At 52.4% G+C, this 24,892-nt stretch overlaps 1 protein-coding gene across 2 annotated transcripts; it reads right to left on the bottom strand.

Moving 5' to 3' along the window:
* Positions 1–788: 788 nt before the first annotated feature.
* Positions 789–24,784, bottom strand: ITGA5 (integrin subunit alpha 5). Of its 2 annotated transcripts, XM_078336494.1 has the most exons (31): positions 23,554–23,716; positions 20,486–20,597; positions 18,124–18,254; positions 16,176–16,288; positions 15,923–16,043; positions 15,580–15,641; positions 15,444–15,489; positions 15,101–15,226; positions 14,833–14,877; positions 14,651–14,694; positions 12,278–12,334; positions 12,067–12,119; positions 11,569–11,777; positions 11,104–11,295; positions 10,831–10,876; positions 10,547–10,648; positions 10,313–10,368; positions 10,027–10,181; positions 9,593–9,730; positions 9,390–9,457; positions 8,907–9,057; positions 8,729–8,821; positions 8,226–8,305; positions 8,035–8,115; positions 7,823–7,928; positions 7,247–7,396; positions 5,976–6,059; positions 5,755–5,868; positions 4,437–4,538; positions 3,198–3,320; positions 789–1,891 (listed from the first exon to the last, which is right to left on the bottom strand). In XM_078336494.1, the coding sequence occupies exons 2-31, from the start codon at positions 20,545–20,547 to the stop codon at positions 1,808–1,810; spliced, it is 2,994 nt and encodes a 997-aa protein (XP_078192620.1). In that variant the 5' UTR covers positions 20,548–20,597; positions 23,554–23,716; the 3' UTR covers positions 789–1,807. The 2 variants fall into 2 exon arrangements, with proteins under 2 accessions (XP_078192620.1, XP_009002158.2); XM_009003910.4 differs by lacking the exons at positions 20,486–20,597; positions 23,554–23,716 and adding an exon at positions 24,545–24,784.
* Positions 24,785–24,892: the final 108 nt, after the last annotated feature.

Here is a 24,892-nt window from a genome sequence, read left to right as displayed (position 1 = left end):
AACTCTATTCCTATCCCTCTTGCTGCACGTTAGGACAGGCCTTGGGGAGGAAAGAGGACCCCAGGACACAGAGGGGGTCCCTGACTTTGCATGATTCATCCTCAAAGATCTGAACTCTGTGGCATGTTGGTTAAGAATTCGGGCCTTCCCAGTCAGATAAGCTGAGTTTCACTGTTCTGTCACTCACTATGTGACTTTGCACACATCATGTAACCTCTCTGGGTCTCAGTTTCTCTCTGTGTAAATGGGATTAATAGTACCAACTTCACAGGATTGACAGAAATTAAATGTGATAATGTAAGCAAACTAACACCCCTACCAGCACACGGTAACAATGAAAACAAAGCAATACAAAATCATAACTGGACTTTCTTCGAATTTAGTTCCATGGCTTTTTCCTCTCATTTCATTATTCTGATTTAGGGAAGCCTGGTAAATGTTCTGAACCATCCTCACCTACCTCCACCTTGCCCTCCCCTTTGCATTCTTTTCTAATCCTCGAACACAAAGAGAAGAGATTCCTTTCCCTTCTCCCTGGGGAGTGTTGGAGATGGGATCTGATGGGGGATGAGGGAGAGGCAGAGGAGTCAAGCCCTGCTTTCTCTCCTTCCATCATCTCTTTCACCTAAGAAGGGAACCCAGAACTAGTTTCACAGTTTCTGGGAGTCATACTTCTTGCTCCCAGTGGAAAGAAGCCATGAGAAAAAGAGGCATCTGCTTTCCACCAAACCGCTTGGTTCCAGGATGCGTTTGGAAAGAGTGAGGTATGAGATCACAGATTCTAGTTCTGGTCAGTGGGGGCACTGGGTCAGATTTATTGCACTTGCAACAGAGTTTAAATAAGTCCTGGGTGTCTGGCGCCAAGGTGAGGGAAGGGTTGGGCAGAGAGAGGAGGGGCAGCATCAGTGCAGCTGGCAGGCAGAACCCAAATTCTGCAGGCCCAGGACAGTGGGCTCCCCTTTCTCTGGGGAACAGGGAGGGCCTGTGTCTGGCCAGGCTGAGGTTCCAGATCTGTTTCCATCATGGCCCCTTCAGGGTCCTGGGAAATTCCTGGCTTCTCCTAAATCAGGGTGAACTGGGCCTCCAGGATCAGGTCTGGAGCAGGCCCAAATATAGTCCTGGATCTGCTGGGGTTAGGTTGCCAATGTCTGAGTCTGGGTTCCAGATCAACTCCAGACCCCAGGCTGGATCTGGCCCCATTTCAGTTTGGATTCCCCTTGGAGCTGGGTTCTGGGCCAGCATCTATCCTTGTGTGGCATCTGTCCTGAGCTGGTCCTGGGGCACCATCCATAGTTACTGTTCCTTGTTGGCCCACCAGGGTAGGGCTGTCCAGAGCTGCCAGGTCTTATTCCCCAAGTTCCAGGTTCTTAGCTGGGGGCTTCTTTTGGATCTCTGGCAAGGCTGAGGACAGATCTTTGCAGGTTGGAGCTGGACAGGAAGTCCTTGTGGCATGTCTGGCCCAAAGAACTGCGAATGGATTCCTAGTTATCTTTGCAAGTTGTTTCAGGAAATTCTCTCCAAAATGCAAAGGCTTCAGGGAGGCTGGGGCCTCTGTCCCTGGATGATCTGAGTTCCCCCATCCATGAAGAGGGTATGTGTAAACAAGGGTCCTTCACAGTGCATGGGGGGGAGGGATCCCCAGATCCTCACCCCCCTGGCTCTGGCCCTTCAAGTATGTCTCTGGGCTAGGGAGAGGAGCTTCTCCCTGGCCCTCAGCACCTTCAGGAAGTACCCAGTCCCCTCCCTTTCAGTAGAATGAGGGTTGGAGGACTGGTCTTCAGGATTGGGAGTCTGAGATTAGAAGGACTCAGGCATCAGAGGTGGCTGGAGGCTTGAGCTGAGCTTTTTCCATGGCAGTGCCGTATGGGAGGGAGCGTTTGAAGAATCCGAGCTGATAAAGAGGAAAAGAGGGAGAGTTTAGGTACTATGGCTACCATTTCTCCACAGCTCTTATCCCAAGAAGTAATAAGGAGGACTTTAGTGTCTCCACCCTCTACATCCTGCAAAAGAAGCCTCTGAATGCAGGCTAGGACTACCCCTCCAAGTTGTGCAATGGACCCAGGAGGACTAGGGGTGGTTTTGTATGGGGGGTGTCTTTTACCAGTGCCTTTAAAATTCCCCAGTCAATCCAGAAATGGCAAATAGGTTTGAACTCAAGTGCCAAGTCTGATTGCCTAGTAGTGGCTGCTTTTGTTTGTTTGCTTTTGAGACAGGGTTCACTCTGTTGACCAACCTGGAGTGCAGTGGCATGATCATGGCTCACTGTAGCCTCAAACTCCTGGGCTCAAGCCATCCTCCCACCTCAGCCAGAGTAGCTGGGATTATAGGCATGCACCACCACACTTGGATAAGCTTTGTGTGTGTGTGTGTGTGTGTGTGTGTGTGTGTGTGTGTGTTTGAAATGGAGTTTCGCTATTTTTACCCAGACTGGAGTTCAATGGCACGATCTTGGCTCACCACAACCTCCACCTCCTGGGTTCAAGCAATTCTCCTGCCTCAGCCTTCTGAGTAGCTGGGACTACAGGCATGCACCACCATGCCAAGCTAATTTTTGTATTTTTAGTAGAGACGGGGTTTCACTTTGTTGACCAGGATGGTCTTGATCTCTTGACCTCATGATCCACCCGCCTCGGCCTCCCAAAGTGCTGGGATTATAGGCGTGAGCCACTGCGCCCGGCACCTTTGTGTTTTTTTTGTAGAGACAAGGTCCTACTGTGTTACCCAGGCTGGTCTTGAATTCCTGGGCTCAAACTGTCTTCCCACCTTGGCCTCTCAAAATGTTGGGATTACCGGTGTGAGCCACCACGCCTGGCCATGGCTTCCTCCTGAGAGGGAGATTCTGAAGCCACTTCTTGGAGATGATCACTAGCCACTTCTAGGTTAGTGATGGCTGCCATGGATTTTTGGAGAAAGTGACAGCACAAACGCCATATATTTGCCATCTGTAGATTACACTGATTTTGTGAGTACAGGCAAACTTACCATCTTGAGTCAAGAGGACCCTTTCCAAGCTGGGGGCTATAGAAGGAAGGGAGGGATCCTATAGGAAGGGTTAGAATGGGATGCATGTAGCCAGGACAGAGGTGGGGGTATATGGCTGGTGAACTGCTCTAGAGGTTGCTACTGCACACTGTGCTAGGTCAAGGGCAGAGAGCCTGATAAGAGGGTGACCAAGTCATGAGCAGGATGTGGCTGACCTTGTAAAGGATGTAGATGAGTAGACCTAGGAGCAGGAGGCCAAAGAGGATGGCTAGGATAATGATCCATAGTGGGACGCCATAGCTGCCTTCTGCCTTGGTCCACTGCACAGCTGTGGCCACCTGGAAAGCAAATTGGGTGAAGTCAATGAGAGCCCAGAAGTTCTTTCTACCCTATACTTGGCCCCCACTTGTCATCGGATCTAGAGCCACTTCCCAACTTATTTTGAACTAACAGCATTCTGAACTTAAAAATGTAAGTTCCTAAAATATACAATATTATCTCTTGTTTTTGGGCTTGCATATCATATCCGTTTTTTTTAGATGGTCTCACTCTGTCACCCAGGCTGGAGTGCAGTGGCGTGATCTCAGCTCACTACAACCTCCACCTTCTGGTCTCAAGTGATCCTCCTGCCTCAGCCTCCTGAGTAGCTGGGACCACAGATGTATGCTACCACATCTGGCTAATTTTTGTATTTTTTATAGAGATGGGGTCTCCCTATGTTGCTCAGGTTGGTCTCAAACTTTTTTTTTTGAGACAGAGTCTTGCTCTGTCGCCCAGGCAGGATTGCAGTGGTGTGATCTTGGTTCACCGCAACATCTGCCTCCCGGGTTCAAGCGATTCCCCTGCCTCAGCCTCCTGAGTAGCTAGGACTAAAGGCACATGCCACCACGCCCAGCTAATTTTTTGTATTTTAGTAGAGACAGGGTTTCACCATGTTGGCCAGGATGGTCTTGATCTCCTGACCTCATGATTTACCTGCCTCAGCCTCCCAAAGTGCTGGGATTACAGGTGTGAGCCACTGCACTTGGCCTCATATCTGTTATTCACCTCTCCCCAAGATATCCCTTTCCTGAATGGCTAGGCTGGTTAGTTCCTATTTATTCTTCAGGTCTCAGCTTGAACATCACTTCTTCCAGGAAGCCTTCCCTGACCCAGCTAGACTGGGCTCAGGTGTTCCTATTGTGAGACAGGGTTCACTCTGTTGAACATTCATAAATACCATAAATATCACCACACTTGGAACACTGTGTTGTTCCACGAGACTGTGAACTCCAGGAGCAAAGATACCATGTTGATCTTGCTTACCACTCTGTCTCTGGCATCTGCACAGTGCTTGGCACATAGATTTTTCAACAGTTGTTAACAATAAGGCCAGCCCACACCCATGTCCCAGCCCTAGTTCTGGCACTCTGAGCCCTGTATTCCCTCGTCCAGTCCTCTGGCCCTAGACTCACCTGATATTCCTTTTGGGGCAGCAGCCGAGGCAGGATTCGATAGGGCATCTTCAGGGCTTTGTACACAGCCTCACACTGCAGGCTGAATGGCTGGTGCTTCCTCTGTGGGTGGGGGATGTTGGTCAGAACATCCTCTCTTAAGATCCAGAGGACATAGGGTTCCCCATGGTCTGGCTGGGGTTGTTATCTTTCCCTATTTTGACTCATTCTTCCTGAGTCTCTCTCTTTCTCTTTTTTTTTTCTTTTGAGACAGGGTTTTACTCTGTCTCCCAATATGGAGTGCAATGGTGTGGTTTTAGGTCACTGCAGCCTCCACCTCCTGGGCTCAAGCAATCCTCTTGCCTCAGCCTCCTGAGTAGCTGGGACTACAGGCATGTGCCACCACACTCAGCTAATTTTGTTTTGTTTTTATAGAGATGGAGTTTCACCATGTTGCCCAGGCTGGTCTCAGACTTCTGGCTGAACCTCGGCCTCCCAGAGTGCAGGGATTACTGGTGTGAGCCACCGTGCCCGGCCCCTGAGCCTCTCTTGATATTCCTTATATGAGATAATAAATATGTAACTGAATAATAATATATAATTAGATGACTTACATGTTCAATAAAAAATATTTTTTTTGAATCATTAATGTGCTTTTTTTTTTTTTTGAGATGGAGTCTCGCTCTGTCGCCCAGGCTGGAGTGAAGTGGCATGATCTCAGCTCACTGCAACCTCCGCCTCCGGGGTTCCAGCGATTCTTTTGCCACGGCCTCCCAAGTAGCTGGGACTGCGGGTGTGTGCCACCACACTTGGCTCATTTCTTTGTATTTTTAGTAGAGACAGGGTTTCACTATGTTAGCCAGGATGGTCTCGATCTCCTGACTTCGTGATTTGCCCGCCTTGGCCTCCCAAAGTGCTGGGATTGCAGGCATGAACCACGGTGCCCAGCCTATTAATGTGCTTTGACACCAGGACAGTGCCTGGCTTGCAGTGTGTGCTCAAGAAATGACTGATCTTTACTATTCCTACATCTGCTTACCTCGCCACTATGGATTCATCTTCCATTTCACTGTTTTTCTATCATTCTTTGCACACTGATCTCCCTTCAGCCCGCCCTCCTCTGAATGGGCCAGGAAAGGGAAGCTGCTGCTCCCATTTTGGCCACTAGGTGGCGCTAAGGACATACAGCCTGGTCTAGACGAGGGCAAGGAAGGGCATGGAGCTGGAGTGCTGGGTCCCATTCACCAAAGGACAGGTGGCTACTGCAGTGGAGAAAGGGGTGGGTCAGTCTAAGCAGCCCCAGAGGTCAAGGGTTAGGGCTGAGATAAGGCTCCCTCACCTGCAAGAAGGTCTTGGCCCAGACTCGGAAATGCAGCTGCAGACTTTTGCTTTCATGGTGGTGGAGGGACCCGAGCTCGCAGCGCAGCCTGAGACACTCAGCCTCCGGACATTTCTAGGAAGAAAGAAGCTTGGACCCGGTGTTCTGGCCTTGTGATGTCCCTGAGAACCCAAACAAGCACTCAACACTTTGGTCCACACCTCATTCCCCGCCTGACTTACCAGGATCTGAGGTCCCAAGGAAGCAGAGCCGCGGCTTGGAGCTTCCCGTTTCTGCTGGTGGTGCAGGGAACCGTCGGGAACCAACTATAAGAGATAGAGACTGTTTGGCCCCTTTCCCATCTCATTACAGCTTCTAAGTCAGCCTGCACCTGGGTTCCTGAGCAGCTTCAACCTATTCTTTCATCTATCTCTTCATTCATCTATCCAACTGTCCTGCTCCTATGTGCAAGGCACCGAGCTCAGTGTTAAAATATGGAAATGAAGAAAACTTGGTTCTTGGAGTTCACACTGGAGGAGACGCTTAAATCAATAATTAGGTCCTTGTTCCTGTTTTTGCACTGGCTATTCCCTCAGTTTGGACTGCTCATCCCTGAGTCTCGTAGGTAGGTTCACCCTTATCTCTCAGGCCTGATTCAGCTGGTCTTCAAGAGGTTTTCCGATGATTCAATTTCAATCGTCTCCTCACAGCTTATTAACACTTCACTTTCATCACCTTTCAATCCCTGTTCATTTTTCTCCTTCTCTTTTTATTTTTTCTTTTTTTTTCGAGAGGAAGTCTTGCTCTGTTGCCAGGCTGGAGTGCAGTGGTGAGATCTCAACTCACTACAACCTCCAACTCCTGGGTTCAAGCCTCAGCCTCCTGAGTAGCTGGGATTACAGGTGCGCACCACCATGCCCAGCTAATTTTTGTATTTTTAGTAGAGACGGGGTTTCACTATGTTGGCCAGGATGGTCTTGATCTCTTGACCTCTTGATCCGCCCACCTCGGCCTCCCAAAGTGCTGGGATTCCAAGCGTGAGACACCGCGCCTGGTCCTCTTTTTATTTTCTATGTCTGTCACCCTTCACTAGAATGTTAAGTTCCATGAACGTGAGGACTGTCAGTTTTGTTTGGTGCAGTATTTCCTGGGCTTAACAGTGTTCAGTACAGCACTCATTCAACTAAATGTTAATGAGTAAATGAACTATAAAACAGGCATTGGGGCCCAGAGGAAAAGATTTGAAGAAGGCTTCCTAGAGGAGGTGGCACACAACACGGCCCTGGGGTATGCCAGGAAACAAAGAAGGAATAGTTTAGGCAGAAAGAAACAGTGGATGAAAGTCGTTTTTCCTCCAGAGGCTTTTGAGGTACCTCTGGGCCTTGTGACCCTCAGCCCTGGCTATAAGCATGTCCTCATTGCCTCTTGCAGGTCTCCAGCAACCTTCCTCAACCCCGCAGCCTTGGTCCTCTGAACCTGCTCCCCTTCCCCATGCCAGTGTTCAGGCCCTCACCTCCAGGTCCTTTGGGTTAATGGGGTGACTGGGGGTGCAGTTGAGTCCTGTAAATTTGGTCACATACAGGAGCTGCTGACCTTCCAGAGCCTGGGGACAGCTGAGTTCCAGCACGCCCTGGCTAATGGAGCTGGGGCCCTGGTTGATGAGCTGAGGAGGGAAGAGCACAATCGTCATGGGAAGGAAGGGAATGCTCCTGCCCCTTGAGGCCCTGGTCACCATGGCTCCACTGTATCCTGCTGTTGGGCTCCTATCTCAGAGATGAAGCAGGGAACCAGTGGGCAGAGATGAAATCCTCTCTAACCAACACTTTTGGAGGGGGCTCCATCTTTCTTTCCAAGTTATCCAACTGGCCTGTCTCTCTGGCTGTTTCTCATAGGACACTGCCTCATGCCTTTGCATATATGTCACTTACCTCTCCCTCCTCTCTTCCTCTCCGTCCCTCATGTTGGTTCCAGCCATCTGTCACTCATACTAGCTCCTCCTTTCCCATAATTCATTCTGGCCCTGCCCCTTTCCTCCCTCTAGCCTGGCCTGCCTGGGGCCCAGTCCTCCCTGCCACCTATCCCTCTTTACCTCATAGACATGGTGGACAGCGGGTCCGACGTCTTCCTCCTTCTGCGGCCGGTCTCGGGGGTGCCACTCGCTTACCGGGAATAGCACTGCCTCAGGCTTCGAGACGCTAAGGAGGAGGGTGTTTTAGAGGAGGGTGGAAGGGACCCCATATGCATCCTTCCCTAGAAGTCTGTCTCCCCTCTCAAAAAGACCCCATTCTGCCTGGCACTGACCCGATCAGGGTGACCTGGGCCTTAGCCTCCACGGAGAGCCGGAAGGAAACCACGTCGCTTTGTGAGTTGTTGAGATTCTTGCTGTGGGATGGAGGCAAGACTGAGGTCCTGGAGCACAGCCACTGAGAACTGTGCCCAGCCCTCCCATCTATCCCCAGCTCAGCCCCAGCCTAGACACACTCACTCCCTACCTGAGGATCTGGAAGTCAAACTGGATGGTTTTCTTAGTGTCCCGGAGATGAGGGACTGTAAACCGAAGTCCACCCCACAGCTGGGGACAGAAAAAGAGGAAAATAGGGCAGTTAGACTGTGTATTTCAGCCCTCCCTCCCCATTTCACAGCTGCCTCAGGTCTGCTCTCCCTCTGCCTCGTCCTTTTTTTTTTTTTTTGAGATGGAGTCTCTCTCTCTCTGTTGCCAGGCTGGAGTGCGGTGGTGCCATCTCGGCTCACTGCAACCTCTGACTCCCTGGTTTAAGCTATTTTCCTGCCTCAGCCTCCTGAGTAGCTGGGATTACAGGCACGTGCCACCATGCCCAGCTAATTTTTATATTTTAAGTAGAGACAGGTTTCACCATGTTGGCCAGGATGGTCTTGATCTCCTGACATCGTGATCTGCCCGCCTTGGCCTCCCAAGTGTTGGGATTACAGGTGTGAGCCACTGTGCCCGGACCCCATCCTCTTATCCTAAACTTACACTGGCTCCTGCCTTCATGGGGTTGCCCAGGTCACACACTAGCAGGCGGCTCTCGTTCACAGCAAAGTAGTCACAGCTCAGGCTGGAGAAGTTCTGGAGGTGGGGTGGGTGCTGGTCAGGTTTTGGTGTCCCCTCTGGAGGGGTATCCTCCCAATCCCACTCGAGAGTCTCATCTCACCCCTGGGTGTCTGACGAGTCCTGAGTACTCAGCCTCTGGAGGGGCTGTGACCCGAAGCTCAGCCTCATAGGCACCACCCTCACCCACATTCTGGGCGTGGAAAGTGAGGTTTAGGGCATTCTTGTCACCCAAGTACACGTGGCGCTGCTCCCTGGAGGGGACACAGAGGGTAAGGGACACTGGGGAACTGATCCTCAAACCAGGACAAAGGACCATTATAAGAGTAATGACATTAGTAACACACACTGTTCAGTGGGTTCTAACTCTATGGCAGGCACAGGCTAGATTTTTTATGTAAATTATTTCATTTAATCTTTCCAAAAAGTCAGAGAAATAAATGCTACTATTCTCACTATGCAAATAAGTTAAAGCTCAGAGAAGCTCAGCAACTTCCCGAGGCAACGCAGCTAGTGTGTCCCTACTTGGCTGTTTCAGGGGCCAGGTGCACCTGCACTCCCCAGCTTACTGTGAGCCGCTACTTACCCAGATACTTCCAGCTGCAGGTCAGGCACACAGATGTTGTCTTCTCCACAGTCCAGCAGGATCTGGGCCTGGGGAGCAGGACAGCCTTGAGAGGGGAAGTTTAGACCCATTCCTGGGCTGCAGGCTCTTCTCTTTCCAGGGCCCTGCCCCCCAGTCCCCAGGCCTCTGTCCTCCCAGGTCCCTTCTTCCTGCCTTGTCCTCACCTTGTCCTCTATCCGACTCTTGCTCTGGTAATGCAGAGCTGGCCTGAGGCCGTGGCTGTCCACCGGGGCTTGAGGGTCCAAGGAGAAGTTGAGAGCGATGTGAATTGGGGAGAGTTTGTCTCGAAATTCAGACTCGTTCTAGGGCCAGAGGAGAGAGTTCACAGAGTCAGGGGACTCTGGGGACTTGGTGGCCCTGCTCCTCAGCCTCTCTCATCTCCCTTTGTTTGCTTAGGGCCCAATTCTGACCAACCTCATTGTTTCAGAGGCCCTGGCAGCCTGCTTCCTAGCTCCTCTGATAGAAGGTCTCCTTTCTCAGTCCCCCAAGAGTCCCAAACCCTTCATTGGAATCTCCTAGTCTTTCCCTTCAGGAGGGGCTCTCAGTTCTATGCGGCCACCCTCCCTGGTTAGTCCATACCCTGCCCTCTGGGCCATACCCTGAGGTAGATCTTCATCTCTCTGCAGTCCTCTCGAGCTCCATTCTGGATGAGCAGGGTCTGGGTCAAGGTTGCCTGCCTGGAGGCCAGGAACAGTGCCCGCCGTACCCCTCCCTTCTGCTTCTGCCAGTCCAGCTGAAGTTCCACTGTGAAGCCTGCAGCCAGGGACATAGAAGGGAAATTTGATTGTCTCTCCTCATCTTTTCAGAGAGAAGAAATGTCCCCAGGTCCCCAGTCTCTTTGTCCCCTGTCCCAGGGCCTGAGATCTCTAGGCAGTCTCCCTCACCAATGGAGTCGGGGACGTGTTTTCCAGAAGCATTGAGGCAGAAGCTAAGGTTGATGCTGGAGAAAGACCAAGAAGAAAGCTGGTGAATCCAACCAGAACAGACATTCCATCCTCTACCTATCTCCCAGCCAGATCCAGACAAGGACACCCCCATTTTCCCCTTCCTAAGGCATACTTGGCACCCCTGCCCACTCCCAGGCTCAGGTCTCCGCAATTTCCTGGGTGCCAGCTCACCAGGACACAGGGTTTCCCTCTAAGCTGCAGCTGCGCTCCTCCGGGTTGAACATGGCAGGAAAGATGGTGAGGGAGGCACTGGCAGATACGATGGGGCGGCCCCTGCCAAGAGTGAACGTGGGGTCAATAGAATTAGGATCCTCTGTAGCCTAGACACAGGAAACTGATGCCCAAGCCCCAGAATGCATGTCCTTTGCGTTGATTTTCCCCACCTCAGCTCTGTTGAGAAATTCCCAGTTCCAGTCCCCCCAGGTTGTCCCCTCAACTTCCCTTGGAGTTCATACCTGTATACCACGGCCTTGTCTACACCAAAGGATCCCACAATCAGATCTGCAAGAAGTCAAGAAATCACCTCTTACAGCAAGCCCCAAATCAGGATCCTTTCTCTCTAATCCCTTCTGGTTTCAATGCTCAAGGAGGCTGAAGTGAGAACACAGCGCCCTCTGGTGGAATTAGCCTAGAACTTCACCCAGGAACTTAGGAAAGGTGCAGAAGAGAGGGTAGAGGTCAGTCACCAGGGAATTTTAAGGTGAAAAGGGGCCTTAGGCAGAGCTCACCAGGATATCCGTTGCCATCCAGGTCTCGACCTCCTCGAAGGGCAGAGCCAAAGAAGTCTGGGGTGTGGCTGGCTGCCCACAGGGGCTGCAGAACCTGGGAAGGCTTAGAGCCCAGCCCTCCTGGGCCCCCAGGGAATACAAACACTACTCCCTGCTGAGTCTCCCCACCAAAAGGAGCCCCGATGGCCACATCTGGAAGACACAGAACACGCACTAGTCAGCAGGCCAGGAATCCAGGGGCCCAAGTCTCTACTACCAGACCTCACGACCTAGGATCCCATTTTTTCCCATCTGTCAATTCCTATGTTCCAATCTCTTCAAATCCCAAGACCCAGACAGTGGGATTTTAACCCCTTGGGAAGTCATGGAGGTCTGGATATCTTAGCTGACAGATGCCCTCTCCCCAGATCCCTTCTGACTTGGGCCCCTGCCTCCTCTTTCACTCTCTGAGTCCATGGTACTCACCATTGTAGCCATCCTGGTCCAGGTCCCCCAGGGGGGTCAAGGAGCTGCCAAATCGGCCAAACTCATCATGGCCAGTGAGGGTAAGGGTGGGCATGGGCTCTATGCCAGCTGGGTGCTGCAGGTAGACGTAGACCCTGCCTACCTCCTGAGGTCGCCCATCAGGGGTCCGCTCCATGAGCAGGGGTGCCCCCACCAGCAAGTCATCCAGCCTGAGGGGAAGGGCAAACCCAGGTATCTCTTTACCCTGTCTTGCCACCCCTACCTCAGTCCTAGTGCCAGAAATCGCAGGCACTATGGATCCCATCAAATCAGAAGACCTAAGGTTTCTGATCATTAGTGCTCAGCTCTTTCCTTGTCCCTGAGCAAGGGGAATGCAGGTATTAGCGAGAGCCTAGAGGAAAAGACCTGGAGAAACTCTCCCTGCATTTTCTGTCCCGTTCCCACTCTTCCCTCTTTATCTGGGAGAGGTATCACGTGTGCTCATTTCCCACTGCTCACCCGTCCCCATTGATGTCTGTGGCAGCCACTGCATAGCCGAAGTAGGAGGCCATCTGGAGAGGACAAAGGGGCAGCCCTGGGTCAGAACTCAAAGGTTCAATAAACAGGATCAAGAGGGGCTGGGAAGTTGGGCTAACATTATTAGGTCAGGGCTGGGGCTTTGTTGGCAGTGGGTCAAGCTGGGGTGGGCTTGATGGGTAGGTAGCCTTACCTGTTCCCCCGAGAAGTTGTAGAGGGATCGGATGTCTGAGCCATTAAGGATAGTGACCTGGGGAATAAAGAGATAGGCCCATTGGTCCTTGACTCCCAGAGCATCCCGTGGTTAAAGAACAGATGTGTACAGGACACTCAGTGTCAGGCATTCCTTAGAGAAACACACCACTGTCCCTAACTCCCTCCTCAGCTTTGCCCTCATATTCCCACCTGTATGCCAGGTAGGTCCACCCTATGTTTGCTTCACTATTTGTCTCCATATCAATCACCAACTACTGACAGATTTTGTCTTTATGTGTTTGTTGTCTATCTCTACCCACTAGAATGTAAGATCAACAGGGGCAGGAACTTGATTTTGTTCTTTGCTTTCTCCTCAGAGCCTAAAGTAGTGCTTTGTGAGTAGTAAGCACTCAATAATTCTGACTAGATGTGCACTGGTGCCTCAAACCCATCATGTTTAAAACCCAAGTCATCCTCATCCTCCATTCCCCCCAGACCACAAAGACCGCGTCTCCCCTATGTTTCCTTAGTGACCGACCCCACAAGTCTCTTGAATCCTTGCTCTCTTCACTCTCACTGCTGTGACCTAGTGTGAGCCCTTTCCCAGGACTGCTGGGCAGATGTCTTGACAATGTCCCCGCCTCCAGCTCTCCTTTCCTATAGGCACTCTCCCCCAACCCCCACTGCAGCCAGACTGGCTGATTGCCCTAGAGCAGATCTGGGAGGCTACCTCTGGCTTGGAAATCTAGTGGCTCCCTGCAGCCGCTGCCTAAAGTCTCAACTTCTCGGCTGGTCCTCCAAGGCTCTGCAGAATCTGGGCCTACCCTATCTGTTTTTGCTTGATCTTTCCATATTCTACTTATCCTCAATCAGCTCATGAGTCTGCTAAACTGGGCTGTAATTGTTTCCTTTTCTTTTTTTGAGATGGAGTCTTGCTCTTGTTGCCCAGGCTGAAGTGCAGTGGCACAATCTCAGCTCATGGCAACCTCTGCCTCCTGGGTTCAAGCGATTCTCCTGCCTCACCCTCCCAAGTAGCTGGAATTATAGGTGGCTGCCACCAGGCCCAGCTAATTTTTGTATTTTTAGTAGATACGGGGCTTCACCATGTTGGCCAGGCTGGTCTTGAACTCCCGACTTTGTGATCCTCCTGCCTCAGCCTCCCAAAGTGTTGGGATTACAGGTGTGAGCCACCACGCCCCGCCTGTTTTTTTTTCTTTCATCTCTTTCATGCTCCTGCATAGGGATGCCCTCTTGCCTCATTTCTGCCGAACCTTCATAGACCTTCTCTGATCTGTCCTCTTCTTTTTAAAAAAATTTAACTTTTTGTTTTCTGACTCCCCAAACTTGTTACCATCCTTATCCTAGAAAGGATTTTATTCCTTCCCCTAAACTGCTATGTCACTGTATCTACGGAAGTTTATCAAAATGCAGAAAGAATCCTGATTTTGGATTAAGATAGATCTGATTTTAAACCTACTTACTAACTGGGTGATCTTAAGCAACTTATTTGGTCTCTTAAAACCTCAGTGTTCTCACATGTAAAATACAGATGGTAATATCTACCCCACGGGCTTGTGAAGAATAGAAATCATGGATAGTGCCTGATGCACTGAGAAGAGAGTGAATTGTGCTCCACTTTAGATATAATTGTATGTGTCTTATCAATCATATTTGATTAGAAGCATCTTATAAGATGGGGTAGGATACCTTATTCATCTTCTTATCTCTTACCTCGCCTTGATAAATGTTGTTAGTTGAACGAACTCCTATGGAACTCTTATCTGTATCTTTTTAAAAGCACTTGTCCTGGTCTAATAATAACGTCTGCCAGTTGTACATTGCCTAACAATTCATCGAGCACTTTCACACACATTTTCTCATTTTGTCCTTGCAAGAGGCTTGTGAGGTCAGAATGATTGTTATCGCATTATTCAGAGAAGAAGGAGGCTCAGAGAGGTTCAGCAGGAAGCAGAGTATGAATAAAGAGCAGAATGGGCCGGGCGTGGTAGCTCACGCCTGTAATCCCGGTACTTTGGGAGGCCAAGGCAGGAGGATCTTGAAGTCAGGAGATTGAGACTATCCTGGCCAACATGGTGAAACCCTGTCTCTACTAAAAATACAAAAATTAGCTGGGTGTGGTGGCGCGTGCCTGTAATCCCAGCTACTCGGGAGGCTGACGCAGCAGAATCACTTGTACCCAGGAAGTGGGGCGGAGGGTGCAGTGAATTAAGATTGTGCCACTGCACTCCAGCCTGGTGACAGAGCAAGACTCTGTCTCACAAAAAACAAAAAACCCTCGCAAACTGCCATGCATGATTCTTTGTGATTAGCCAGGGGAGGAGAGGAAGTGAGGGGTCAGGCTGGGTCTTACATAGCCGTAAGTGAGGTTTCCTTTGGGCACACCAGCAACAAAGTCTGCAAAGAGAAGAGAAAGTTGTGACCTAAGGGTGGGGAAAGGGAAGTGGATAATGGTGAGCATCCAAGTACATGGGCTCTCAGGCCCTGGGCCTCTCACCACCCCCTCCTTTGGCCCCAGCCTAGGAACACACTTACCTTCTGTGTCGTCACCACTGAATTCACCCACAGCCACGGAATATCCTGGGAGACACGGTGGGTGCATGTTAGGATTCCTGCTTTGGGGACCCCTCTACCCTGGCCTATCCCCAATCCCTTCCCCACCCCTACTGGGTCTTCATAATCAGCATGCACAGGACAAGTACGGCTAGGGATGGCCGACTAGGGGAGGGGAGGCAGGGGGTGAGTGGGGACAGGAACACTTGAGATTCTCCCTCTGCCATCCCTTCCCCACTTGCCGGCTCACCTAGGTAGCTGTCGTCATAGATGGAACTGGCCTGGCGAGTCTGCAGCTGCCCTTGAACCAGGTTGATCAGGTACTCGGGGTAATACGATTCTGCAATCTGCTCCTGAGTGGCAGATAGGATCTGGCCTGGAGAGAGGATGAGGAGGAAGTAGATGGAGGGGAGCTGGCGGAGGGGCTTGGGGCTGTGGGGGCTGACTGGGTGGTAGTTCAGAAGTCTGGTTCAAGAAAGGGAAGCATGGGGAGGGTGGTAGTATGGACATTTTAGGAAGGGAAGGGGAGAATTGGGAGTAGGGTGGGAGGCTATGTGCCAGGGGACTTAAAGAACAGCAGGGACAGGACTTACCTTGCCAGAAATAGCTTCCTGGTCCACCTAAAACCACACGGCCAGTCTGTGGGTGAAAGGAGGGGAGTCTGACATCTGGTCCCGAGCCCCCTGCCTCCACTACCCAAGCCCCTTCTCTCCCAGACCCCTCTCTCACCTTGGTGAACTCGGCACTGAAGCCTCCTTGGCAGTAACCCTGTCCTGCTGCCCAGCTGAAATCTGTGAGAGGAGAAGGTGGTGAAAATGAGCCCTGCACAGGTGGGTCATCCAGGAAAGAACAGAGGGCATAGGGAAGGAGGTGGAAGAGAGAACCAGAGAAAGGGTGTTCCTGGGCCAGACAGAAAGCAAAAAGGCTAACTAACTGGCTTAGCCTTTATCTTAAGCGACATATTGGTCTCTTAGAACCTGACGGGGGAACACGGGGGCGTGAGTCAGCCCTAAGTATATGAGACACTCCATGGAGAGGGCAGAGGTGGGTACAGGCCCCCTCTTTTCCCTACCTGAGCGGCAAGGTGCATACTCCAGAATTCGGGTGAAGTTATCTGTGGAGAGGTAGCAGGTGCCCACGGGGTCGCTCAGTGGCTCCTTCTCTGTGCGCCAGCTGTACAGTGGAGCACATGCCTGGGAGGGTGCAGGAGGAGGGGCCTTCAGATTTAGTCCAGTAAGGCCCATCCTCCCTCCCTCCAGGCCTGGCCTTACCCAACCACTGCCCATCCCCTGGCTACCACACCACTGAGCCTGCTGGGCCCTCACCAAGATGGAGGAGCCATGGGCTCGAACTGTTGCCCCGAACCACTGCAAGGACTTGTACTCCACAGGCTCCTCTCCCTCTGAGCTGGACAGTGAGGACTCCAGGAGCCGAGAGCCTTGTGGGAGTGAGAGGGGGAGTCTTGCTGAGCCATGGACAGTTGAGCACTAGGGCAGCCCCTACCCTCAGCCTGGGGACACCCAACGAAGGCTTCCCAGCCCTGAGACTCCATGACTCACTGGGAGTGCGGAGTGGGGAAGGAGCTTAATTCTGTTTTGTGTAGCCTGACTCACCTCTCCTCTACACACACACACACATGCACGCACACTCATGCACACACACACACACTCATGCACACACACGCACACAGAACCTGGGCTTTCTAGAGTTGCCTCCCCATGGTTCCCGCTTTCTCACCCAACTGAGACAAGGATGCCCACTGTGGAGTGGAGGCAGGAGGAGGGCGGTGAGGAACAGTGGCTATCTACCAAGCGGGGGACTCTGTCTGTACTTCTTTATCTGTACTTGGGCTGTGTCTTTAACAGCGTCTTGTCACACCTCCTTTTTTTTTCTTTTTTTGAGATAGGGTCTCACTCTGTCGCCCAGGCTGGAGTGCAGTGGCGCGACCTCAGTTCACTGCAATCTCCACCTCATGGGTTCAAGTGATTCTCCTGCCTCAGCCTCCCAAGTAGCTGGGATTACAGGTATGTGCCACCACACCCAGCTACTTTTTGTATTTTTAATAAAGACAGGATTTCATCATGTTGGTCAGGATGATCTCAAACTCCTGACCTCATGATCTGCCTGCCTTGGCCTCTTAAAGTGCTGGTATTACAGGCATGAGCCACAGTGCCTGGCTTTTTTTTTTTTTTTTAAACATGGTCTTGCTCTGTCACTCAGGCTACAGGGCAGTGGGGCAATAACCGCTCACTGCAGCCTTGACCTCCCCACTCAGGTGATCCTCCCATCGCAACCTCCCGAGTAGCTGGGACTACAAGTGTTCACCATGAGGCCTGGCTAATTTTTTTTTTTTTTTTTTGAGAAGGGTCTTTCTCTGTCACCCAGGCTGGAGTGTAGTGGTGTGATCTCGGCTCACTGAAACCTCCACCTCCTGGGCTCAAGTGATTCTTGTGCCTCAGCCTCTCACACCTGAGAGGGTGTATTTGTATTTTTAGCAGAGACAGCGTTTTGCCATGATGGCCAGTCTGGTCTCAAACCCCTGGCCTCAAATGATCCACCTGCCTTGGTCTCCCAAAGTGCTGGGATTACAGGCATGAGCCACGGCGCCCAGCCTCTCTAGTCTCTATTTCTGGAGACTGATGGCACTAGTTCATATCCTCGCTCCAGTGTTTGCCAGCGGTACAGTCTTGGATAGCATCTGTCTCCTCACTTATAAAATGGGGATAATAATACCTTATACAGTTGTTAAAAGGATTCAGTGAGCTAATATATGTAAAGTGTTCACAACTGGCCTGGCACAGAGCAAGTGATAGCTGTTAGTCTCCGTCTTCCTCCCATCCGTTTGTGTCTACTCAGACCTGGAGCTCCTTGAGGGCAGTGGCTTAGTCATCTTGCAATCCCGGCAGCTCCAACACAGTGCCTGTCATGCACTGTCACTTAGTCAGTGCTTAGCTAAAGGAACTGAATGGTTTGTGCAACTCTCCCCGTCTTTGTCTGTGTTACGGCCCTGGCCTCCCAGAGTTGTGGGTGATTCAGGGGAAATGAGAGCCACATGTTTCTGAATCATGCCCGCCCTCCTTGGGCTGGGCTGGACTGGGAACGTGGAGTGAGTGCCATGGGGATCCACTGTAAGCGGTTTGAGCACCAGAGCTGGTGCTGAGAGGTCACGTGGCTGGGGTCTGAGCAGGCTCCACCCCCCCCAGGCCCCATCCAGGCCTCGCCCCCAGGCTGCAGTCCCATCCCCCAGTTCCTCCCTGAATTTCACTGGCCTACCTTTGCGGTCAAATTCAATGGGGGTGCACTGTGTGCGTCTGGCGCTCCAAGGACAGAGGTAGACAGCACCACCCTGCAGCACTCCTGGCTGGCTGGTGTTAGCCTTGGGCGCTCCCACCAGCACGCTGACCCTGTGGAGGGGAAAGAAGAGGCAGTTCAGAGTGGCTGCTAGCTCTTCATCGGTGTCTGGAGGCCGGAAGGACCCAGGCCTCTAGGCTGGGGCTGGCTGGGGGTGGAGTAGATGCCCCCCTGGGTTGTATTTATATCTTAGAAGATGCCACAGATGCCAGAAGCACGGGCTGGAGTCAGGCGGTCCCCATGTGCCGCTGTCACTAATACAACCCTCCCCTCCTCCCGTCATTCTCTCTCCTCTCCTACCTTCCCCTGTTCATAAAGAGAGGAGGAACCAGAGTCAATTCCTAAGAGGAGAAGAAGGGCCAGATCCTGGACCCCTGCTTCTCCCTCTCCTCTAGGTACCCGCCAAGATTCGATGCGCAGCCTCTGGAACCCCAAGGTCCTCTGGAGCCTCAGGGTCTCTCATCTAGCCTATATACTCTTCTCCCAAGCCAAATCCCCTCCCTGGGCCAAGACCCAGGCATCCGGCTGCCCAGCCACCCAGCCTTGGGGTGTGTAGGAGGAAAATGTGAGTCTTGGAAATCAGGCAGCAGGAGTGGAGAGAGGAGCTGGAGGACAGTGAACAGAGATTGTTCCACTGGGCCTGCCTCACCCCGGCCCTGATGTGGACCTCCCCTTCCTGGCTGGGTCTCTGTCTCAGCCCTTGAACCCCTTTCTCATAGACCATCCCTAGCTGACTGAATTCGAAGTCTGCTCTACTGGGGTCCTAGTTCTGGACACAGCGCCTCAGTTACCCCTGAGGTGAGGAGAAGCTTTGCCTCTGCTGGGGGCCCCATGCAATGGTCAGTGCTCAGGGCCTGGGCAGTCTCCCTGCCCTCAGTTCTGCCTCATTCATCCCCAGGTCCCTTGCCTCCCAGACCTCCGCACAGCTCTTGGCTCTCCTGGCTTTCCCCTAAGGGTCTCCTGCCAGGACAGTATCTGGCAGCCTGGGCAACTCAACCCAGTGCCCTTGCCAGCCTCAGCCTCTGCTCTGTTCTGTGTCTGCCTCTGGCACTGCTTCTCAATCTCTCTGTCCCTCTGCCCCTGTGACTGCTTGCTCTGTCGGTTTTGGTTTTTTGGATCCTGTCTCTCTATCTTAGAGTTTAGGTTTCTCCATCTCTATTGGTTTCTGTCCACTTTCGGCTTTCAACCTGTCTAGTACCTAGCCCTTCCCTGATAGTCGAATACCTTCCTCAGCTTTCTCATTCGGCAAGAAGGCCCACATGAGGGATTACGGTAGCGGCCACAAGAGCTGGGGATATTTCCCAAGTATACCGAGGTGGGGAGGAGTGGTCCAGGAGGTACAGGGGATGGAGGCAACAGAGAGAACAGTTCCGAGGGGACAGAAATGGAGAGTGAGGAGTCTGTGAGGGCCAGTGGGAGAATGGAGGGGAGAGAAGGCAGGGTCCAGAGGAAAAAGGAGGTGGGTAGGCTGAAGAGGGAGAGCTCCTGAGGTTGGGGGGGTGGGGAGGGGAGGTGCCAGTCTCATTACTCTGGGGACAGGAAATGTTGACTGCCTGTGGCTTCCTGTCTGTTTCCAACCTCTCACTTCTCCGTTTGTCTCCCACACGCCCAGCTCCCCACCAGGCCCCACCCCTCTCACTCAGGCATTATATCCAACTGGGAGATTGCACAGCCCCCAGGGCTGGGTGAGGTGAGAGGAGTATACCCCCCTCTCCCTCAGCAGGGGCAGCCCCCAGGGAACTCAGTTGCTGCCTTCAGGCTCTAGAAAGCAGAAAGGGCCACCAACCTGAACTAGACCAGAACAGCTGAGGTACAGGAAGCAGTGAAAGGAGCACTGGACCAGGAGCCAAGAGTTCAGGTTCAGGCACTAACTGTGGACTTGGGCAATACCCTCTTCCTTTTTCTCTGGCTGAAGAAGAGGCTATCTCAGTTTCCTGGAGCACAGGGCTAAGGCTGAGGGACCCCATTCCTACTCCCAATTTCCTCAACACCCAATGCACTTGGAGAGGAGCTGAGCCTGACACTCCTGGGATGGCCTGAAGAAGTTGCTTGGAGTTTAGCAGGGTTGCAAGACAGAGAGTTTATGAGGCTTGTAAAGCCCCACGCGGGCGGATCCATTCTGACTGTGTGATGGTTCAGGGTAGCTGGCATGCAGGCAAGTGGCACAGACCCTGGCCTCCCTCCCTCCCACCACACTACCCATGGCTCACACCTGGAGAGGCAGTGGCCCTTCCATCCCAGCAACCCTAGGTCAATCCAATAAGTAGTGCCTCCCCCCACCAACCTGCCAAGCGAGGTGACTGGTGCCAGGATGGCATGCAAGCCAGTTGGTCCTTGTTTTCCCATATCTTCTTCCTGTTTCCTAAGTCCTGCAGCAGTTGGGCACTTTTAGGGGTCTAAGAAGGTAACAATGGAGGGTCCGCCGGCTATTTTCAATATTTCAGAGAGCCTAGCGGAAATCATGCATTTACCAGATAAGGTGGCCTATGCTAATTAAAACCTCAAGTGTATTTGCTTTTGGCTGGAATTCTATCAACTCATGTGGGAACCTGGTTATCTCATGCTGGTCAGAAACTCTGATTGGCAGCTATAGATGTTTTTGGTTAATAAAAAAATGAGGAAAGGAATTAATTATTTCTTACTAAATGCAGTTTGGCAGGTCCTTAGAGACACAGACTCCCACAGCGAGGAGGCACTGTAGAGAGCATCCACTGGGTTTAAGACTTTACTGTAGGCACCTCAAGCCACATGGCATAAAGGCAGGCTGGCCTCGTTGTGAACACTCCTTAAGAAAAAGCTCAAAGTTGCTCACCTCGTCCCATGTTCTCATTTTGCAGATGGGAAAACTATCCCAGAGGAGTTAAGTAATATGCTTAGGTCACTCAGCTTTCCTCCCAGAATCAGAGGCAGAAGTCAGGAATCCTGATTCCTAGGACAGCATTCTGGTCTACCCTATTGCCAATTTATTCCCTCCTCTCATCTCTACTATCTCCCTGGCCAGGCTTCTGATTAACCAAGTCCCAGTTCAATACTGGGTTACTGTTTGACTCTGTTGGCCTGACAAGGTCGGGGGTGGAGAGCAGCAAGTGAACCATCGGCCAGCTCCTACAGGTCCTACAGCAGCATGGGCCAGGCCAGAGGAGGACACCTGGTTCAGGGTCCCCTAGTGCATTCACAAGGGATCTGTATGACCGGCTGGGGAAGAACAGCTGTCTCCACTTGTGGCAGTTGCAGAAGGGAACAAGGAGCTGAGCTGAGACTGGCCTACCTTTCAAGCTTTCAACTGTTCTGGGCTAAGTCACTTCCTCTCCTCAATCTTCGGATTCTCCAGCATAAAATGATGGATTTCCCTTGAATATTTACTCAGCTAACTTCTAGTTCAAAATTCCTATGACTCCTGAAACCTTAGGGGTTTTTTTTGACGGCGTCTCGCTGTATCGCCCAGTCTGGAGTACAGTGTCCTGATCTCAGCTCACTTCAATCTCAGCTCACGGCAATCTCTGCCACCCAGGTTCAAGTGATTCTTCTGCCTCAGCTTCCTGAGTAGCTGGGATTACAGGTGTGTGCCAGCATGTTGGCTAATTTTTATATTTTTAGTAGAGACAGGGTTTTACCATGTTGGTCGGGCTGGTCTTGAACTTCTGACCTCAGGTGATCCACCCGCCTAGGCCTCCCAAAGTGCTGGGATTACAGGTGTGAACCACTGTGGCTGGCCAGCCTCAGTTTTTATATCTCTAAAAATGGGGCAATAATGGCTTCCTTTGCTTTAACACAAGGATTTTTGTTACAATCCAATGGAAAAAATCAATATGAAAGTGCTAAAGGAATATGAGAGACTATTGTTACTATCACTAGGATAAGCAAATACTCAAAGCAAGTAAGAAATGGGGGAAAACTTAAACAAAGAACTGGCAGTAGCCAGGAAGGAGAGAACCAGAAACAAAAACAGCTACCCCGTGAAACCCATGCCGCCCAGGTATTGATCACCGTGTGTGGACCAGGTCCCTTTTGTATATATTTTCTCATTTAGTCCTCAGAACTCCATTAGGTGTCTGATTTTCATGGGAAGACCAGGATCCAAGAGCTTAAGTACCTCACCCTAGGTGCTAGGGTACCACACAAAAAACTAGTAAGTAGTGAGGACTCACACCTACCTCTGTCTGAGTTAAAGCTCTACGCCTTCCTACCATGTAACTGCTTTGGTGCTCACCCTGTCCTTCAATGCTGTTTTGGTGTTCACTACGAGAGGTGATGCAGGAAGACCAGGAACACTGAGGCAATGGCTGTAGGTGAGGCACTATGTTTGTGTTGCCGGGGGGGGGGGGGGGGGGGCGCTGAAGGCCTAGCTGTGGTGGGAAGAGGTCACTGGGGAGGTAGAATGTTCTGAGCCCTACTGTAAGAGGGTATTGTAAATTGGAAATGAGAGGGAAGGAGAGCAAGCTGGACACCTGGCTTCTCTTGGGAGAGGAGATGAGCAGAAGGGGAGGGGAAAGGGATGAGAGAGCTGGGTCCTGTTTTAGAAGAGGACTTTAGGGACTATAGGATCAGGCCAGGGGCCAGACAGACACCTAGGGGACCAGGAATGTGTGAAGTCCAGATGTTTTAGAGGAGTGTTTTAAAGGGAAATAACACTCTCCTTTAGGGGAAGAGGGAGTAAAGAGAAGGTTAAATGGGGGACAATTAGATACTCTGACCCATCCCCTCCCTCCCTCCCTCTTTTCTAGTCCATTAGGGCTGTGATAAGAAGTTTGGGGGAACCTGGGGGAGACCAGGCCTGGCAGAGGCTCCAGGCCAGGGTGATGCAATGTGGTTTGGGCAAAAGGCCAGGGGGGTGGGGTGGGGGTTGAGTCGGGACCTTGAATAGCTCAGAACCAACAGCTGGGGCCTAATCATCTTTCCTTTTCCCCATCCCCAGGTCCTCGAGAAGAAGGAGAATTTGCTTTTCTCCCCAATTGTATTGGCTAGATTAACCCCTTTTCTCCAAAAATCTATAGAGAATCAACAGAGATCAGTTAACTGTCTCTTGTGTAAAAATAGGTCACTTCTGACTGAATTTCCCTCAAACCCTGAGATCCCAGGGGTGAATGGGAGTGAGAAGTGGGAAGATCCCAGCTCAGAGATGTAGAAGGAAAAGGATTACCCCAGTCATTGTGGAGTACCTGGAATCTGGCATCTAAGGGTCCCTGGCCTAGTCCAGGAGCCACCACCTCACTCTCTTGCTTCCCAATCTCCCCCCATCCCACATTTAAACAGACACCCTTGGTCCTAATGTTGCTTCCGCTCTAACTCCGGTTTCCCAAGCCTGTCAGCACCCCATTTTCTAGGCACTCCGCGTCCGGGTCGGCTTCTCACTCTGCGGGGTTGGGAATAAGGATCATCCTTTGAGACTTCCAGGGTCTTGAGTCCTTAATTCTGACGCTCCAGGCCCCACGGAGCCCGCGTCTCCCCAGCTTCCGACCCCAGCCCCAGAAGTCCCGGTCTCAGCATAGCTCCAGCCGACCAGCTACAGGAAACCAGCTTTTCTCTTCCTCCCAAGAGCTAAAGGAAGAGGGAAACCGCCCACCCCCCTTCACGCGCGCACACACCCCTCCCGACACATCCGAGCACCCGCCCTTGGCTGAGTTCGCCTCCAGTCCCAGCGCCCCCAGTGCCAGGGTCCCCGCATTCGCCCCCGTTCTGGGATCCCCTCTCGTGAACAGAGATTGGGGGTGGAGGGCAGAGTAGGAGACAGAGGAGAAAGGAGAGGGAGCCGCCGTCCCTCTCCCGGGTCTTTCCCCAGTCTGAGTTGAGGGGGGAGGGGAGGATGAAGCTGGCCCCCAGTTAACCTTGCGACCCCCTCAGTCTTTGACTCCCCTCCTACCACACGTAGCTCAATCGGCTTCGACCCGTTCTCTGGCCGCACAATGGCCCTTACGGATCCCGAGGTTCCCTAGCGCCCTCAAAAGCCCTTCCCGGCCTCCGCGCCCCTTCAGTGCCCCCACCCGCCACAGGTCCCGGCGGCCCACAGACTTCAGCCTGAGACCCTCAGCTCTCCGTTTACGCGCTCCCCTCTCCCTTGGCCCGGAGACTCCTGCCCAGACTTCTCCAGCTCCATGTCCTCTCCCCACCGACCCATGAATCCTCACTGATCTCTCTCAAACTCTAGGGCCCCTCCTCACCCGCCACGGGGCCCTCCCTACTCCAGCGCGGGCCCCCAGTTCCAGCGCGGGCCCCCAACTGCAGCTCTACTCCCTCCAAACTCCACCCTCAAACTCAAGCCCTGGCCCCCTCCAGACCCCAGCCGCGCCCCCAGTCTCCAGGAGGCTCCCCCACCCCCATCCCGTCGCCAACCCTCCTCACTCACCCCTCTGTTCCCGGCCGGTAAAACTCCACTGAGAATCCGAAGAAGGAGCCCGGGGGCCCCGAGAGCACTGCTGGGGCCTCAGCTTCCAAGTTGAAGCCCCCAACCCTGGGTGGCGGCGGCAGCAGCAGCAGCAGCAGCGGCAGCAGCGGGGGTCGGCGCCGGGGGCCCCAGCGCCGCTGCACGGCGTGGAGAGTGGACGCTGGCGTCCGGCTCCCCATAGCGCCCGCTCTTCCCTGTCCTGGGGCCACCGACCCGGAGCCGCTTCCTAAACCTCCCAGAGGCGAATGACTCAACGCGGGGAGGAGTTTGCCAAACTCCCGGCTGAGCCCTCCCCCAGCCTGTCGAGGG

The sequence above is a fragment of the Callithrix jacchus genome, chromosome 9 (genome assembly GCF_049354715.1).
Source record: "Callithrix jacchus isolate 240 chromosome 9, calJac240_pri, whole genome shotgun sequence".
NCBI classification, from domain to species: Eukaryota; Metazoa; Chordata; class Mammalia; order Primates; family Cebidae; genus Callithrix; species Callithrix jacchus.
The sequence above is the reverse complement of the archived record's forward strand: the minus strand, read 5'-3'. Positions and strand labels throughout refer to the sequence as shown.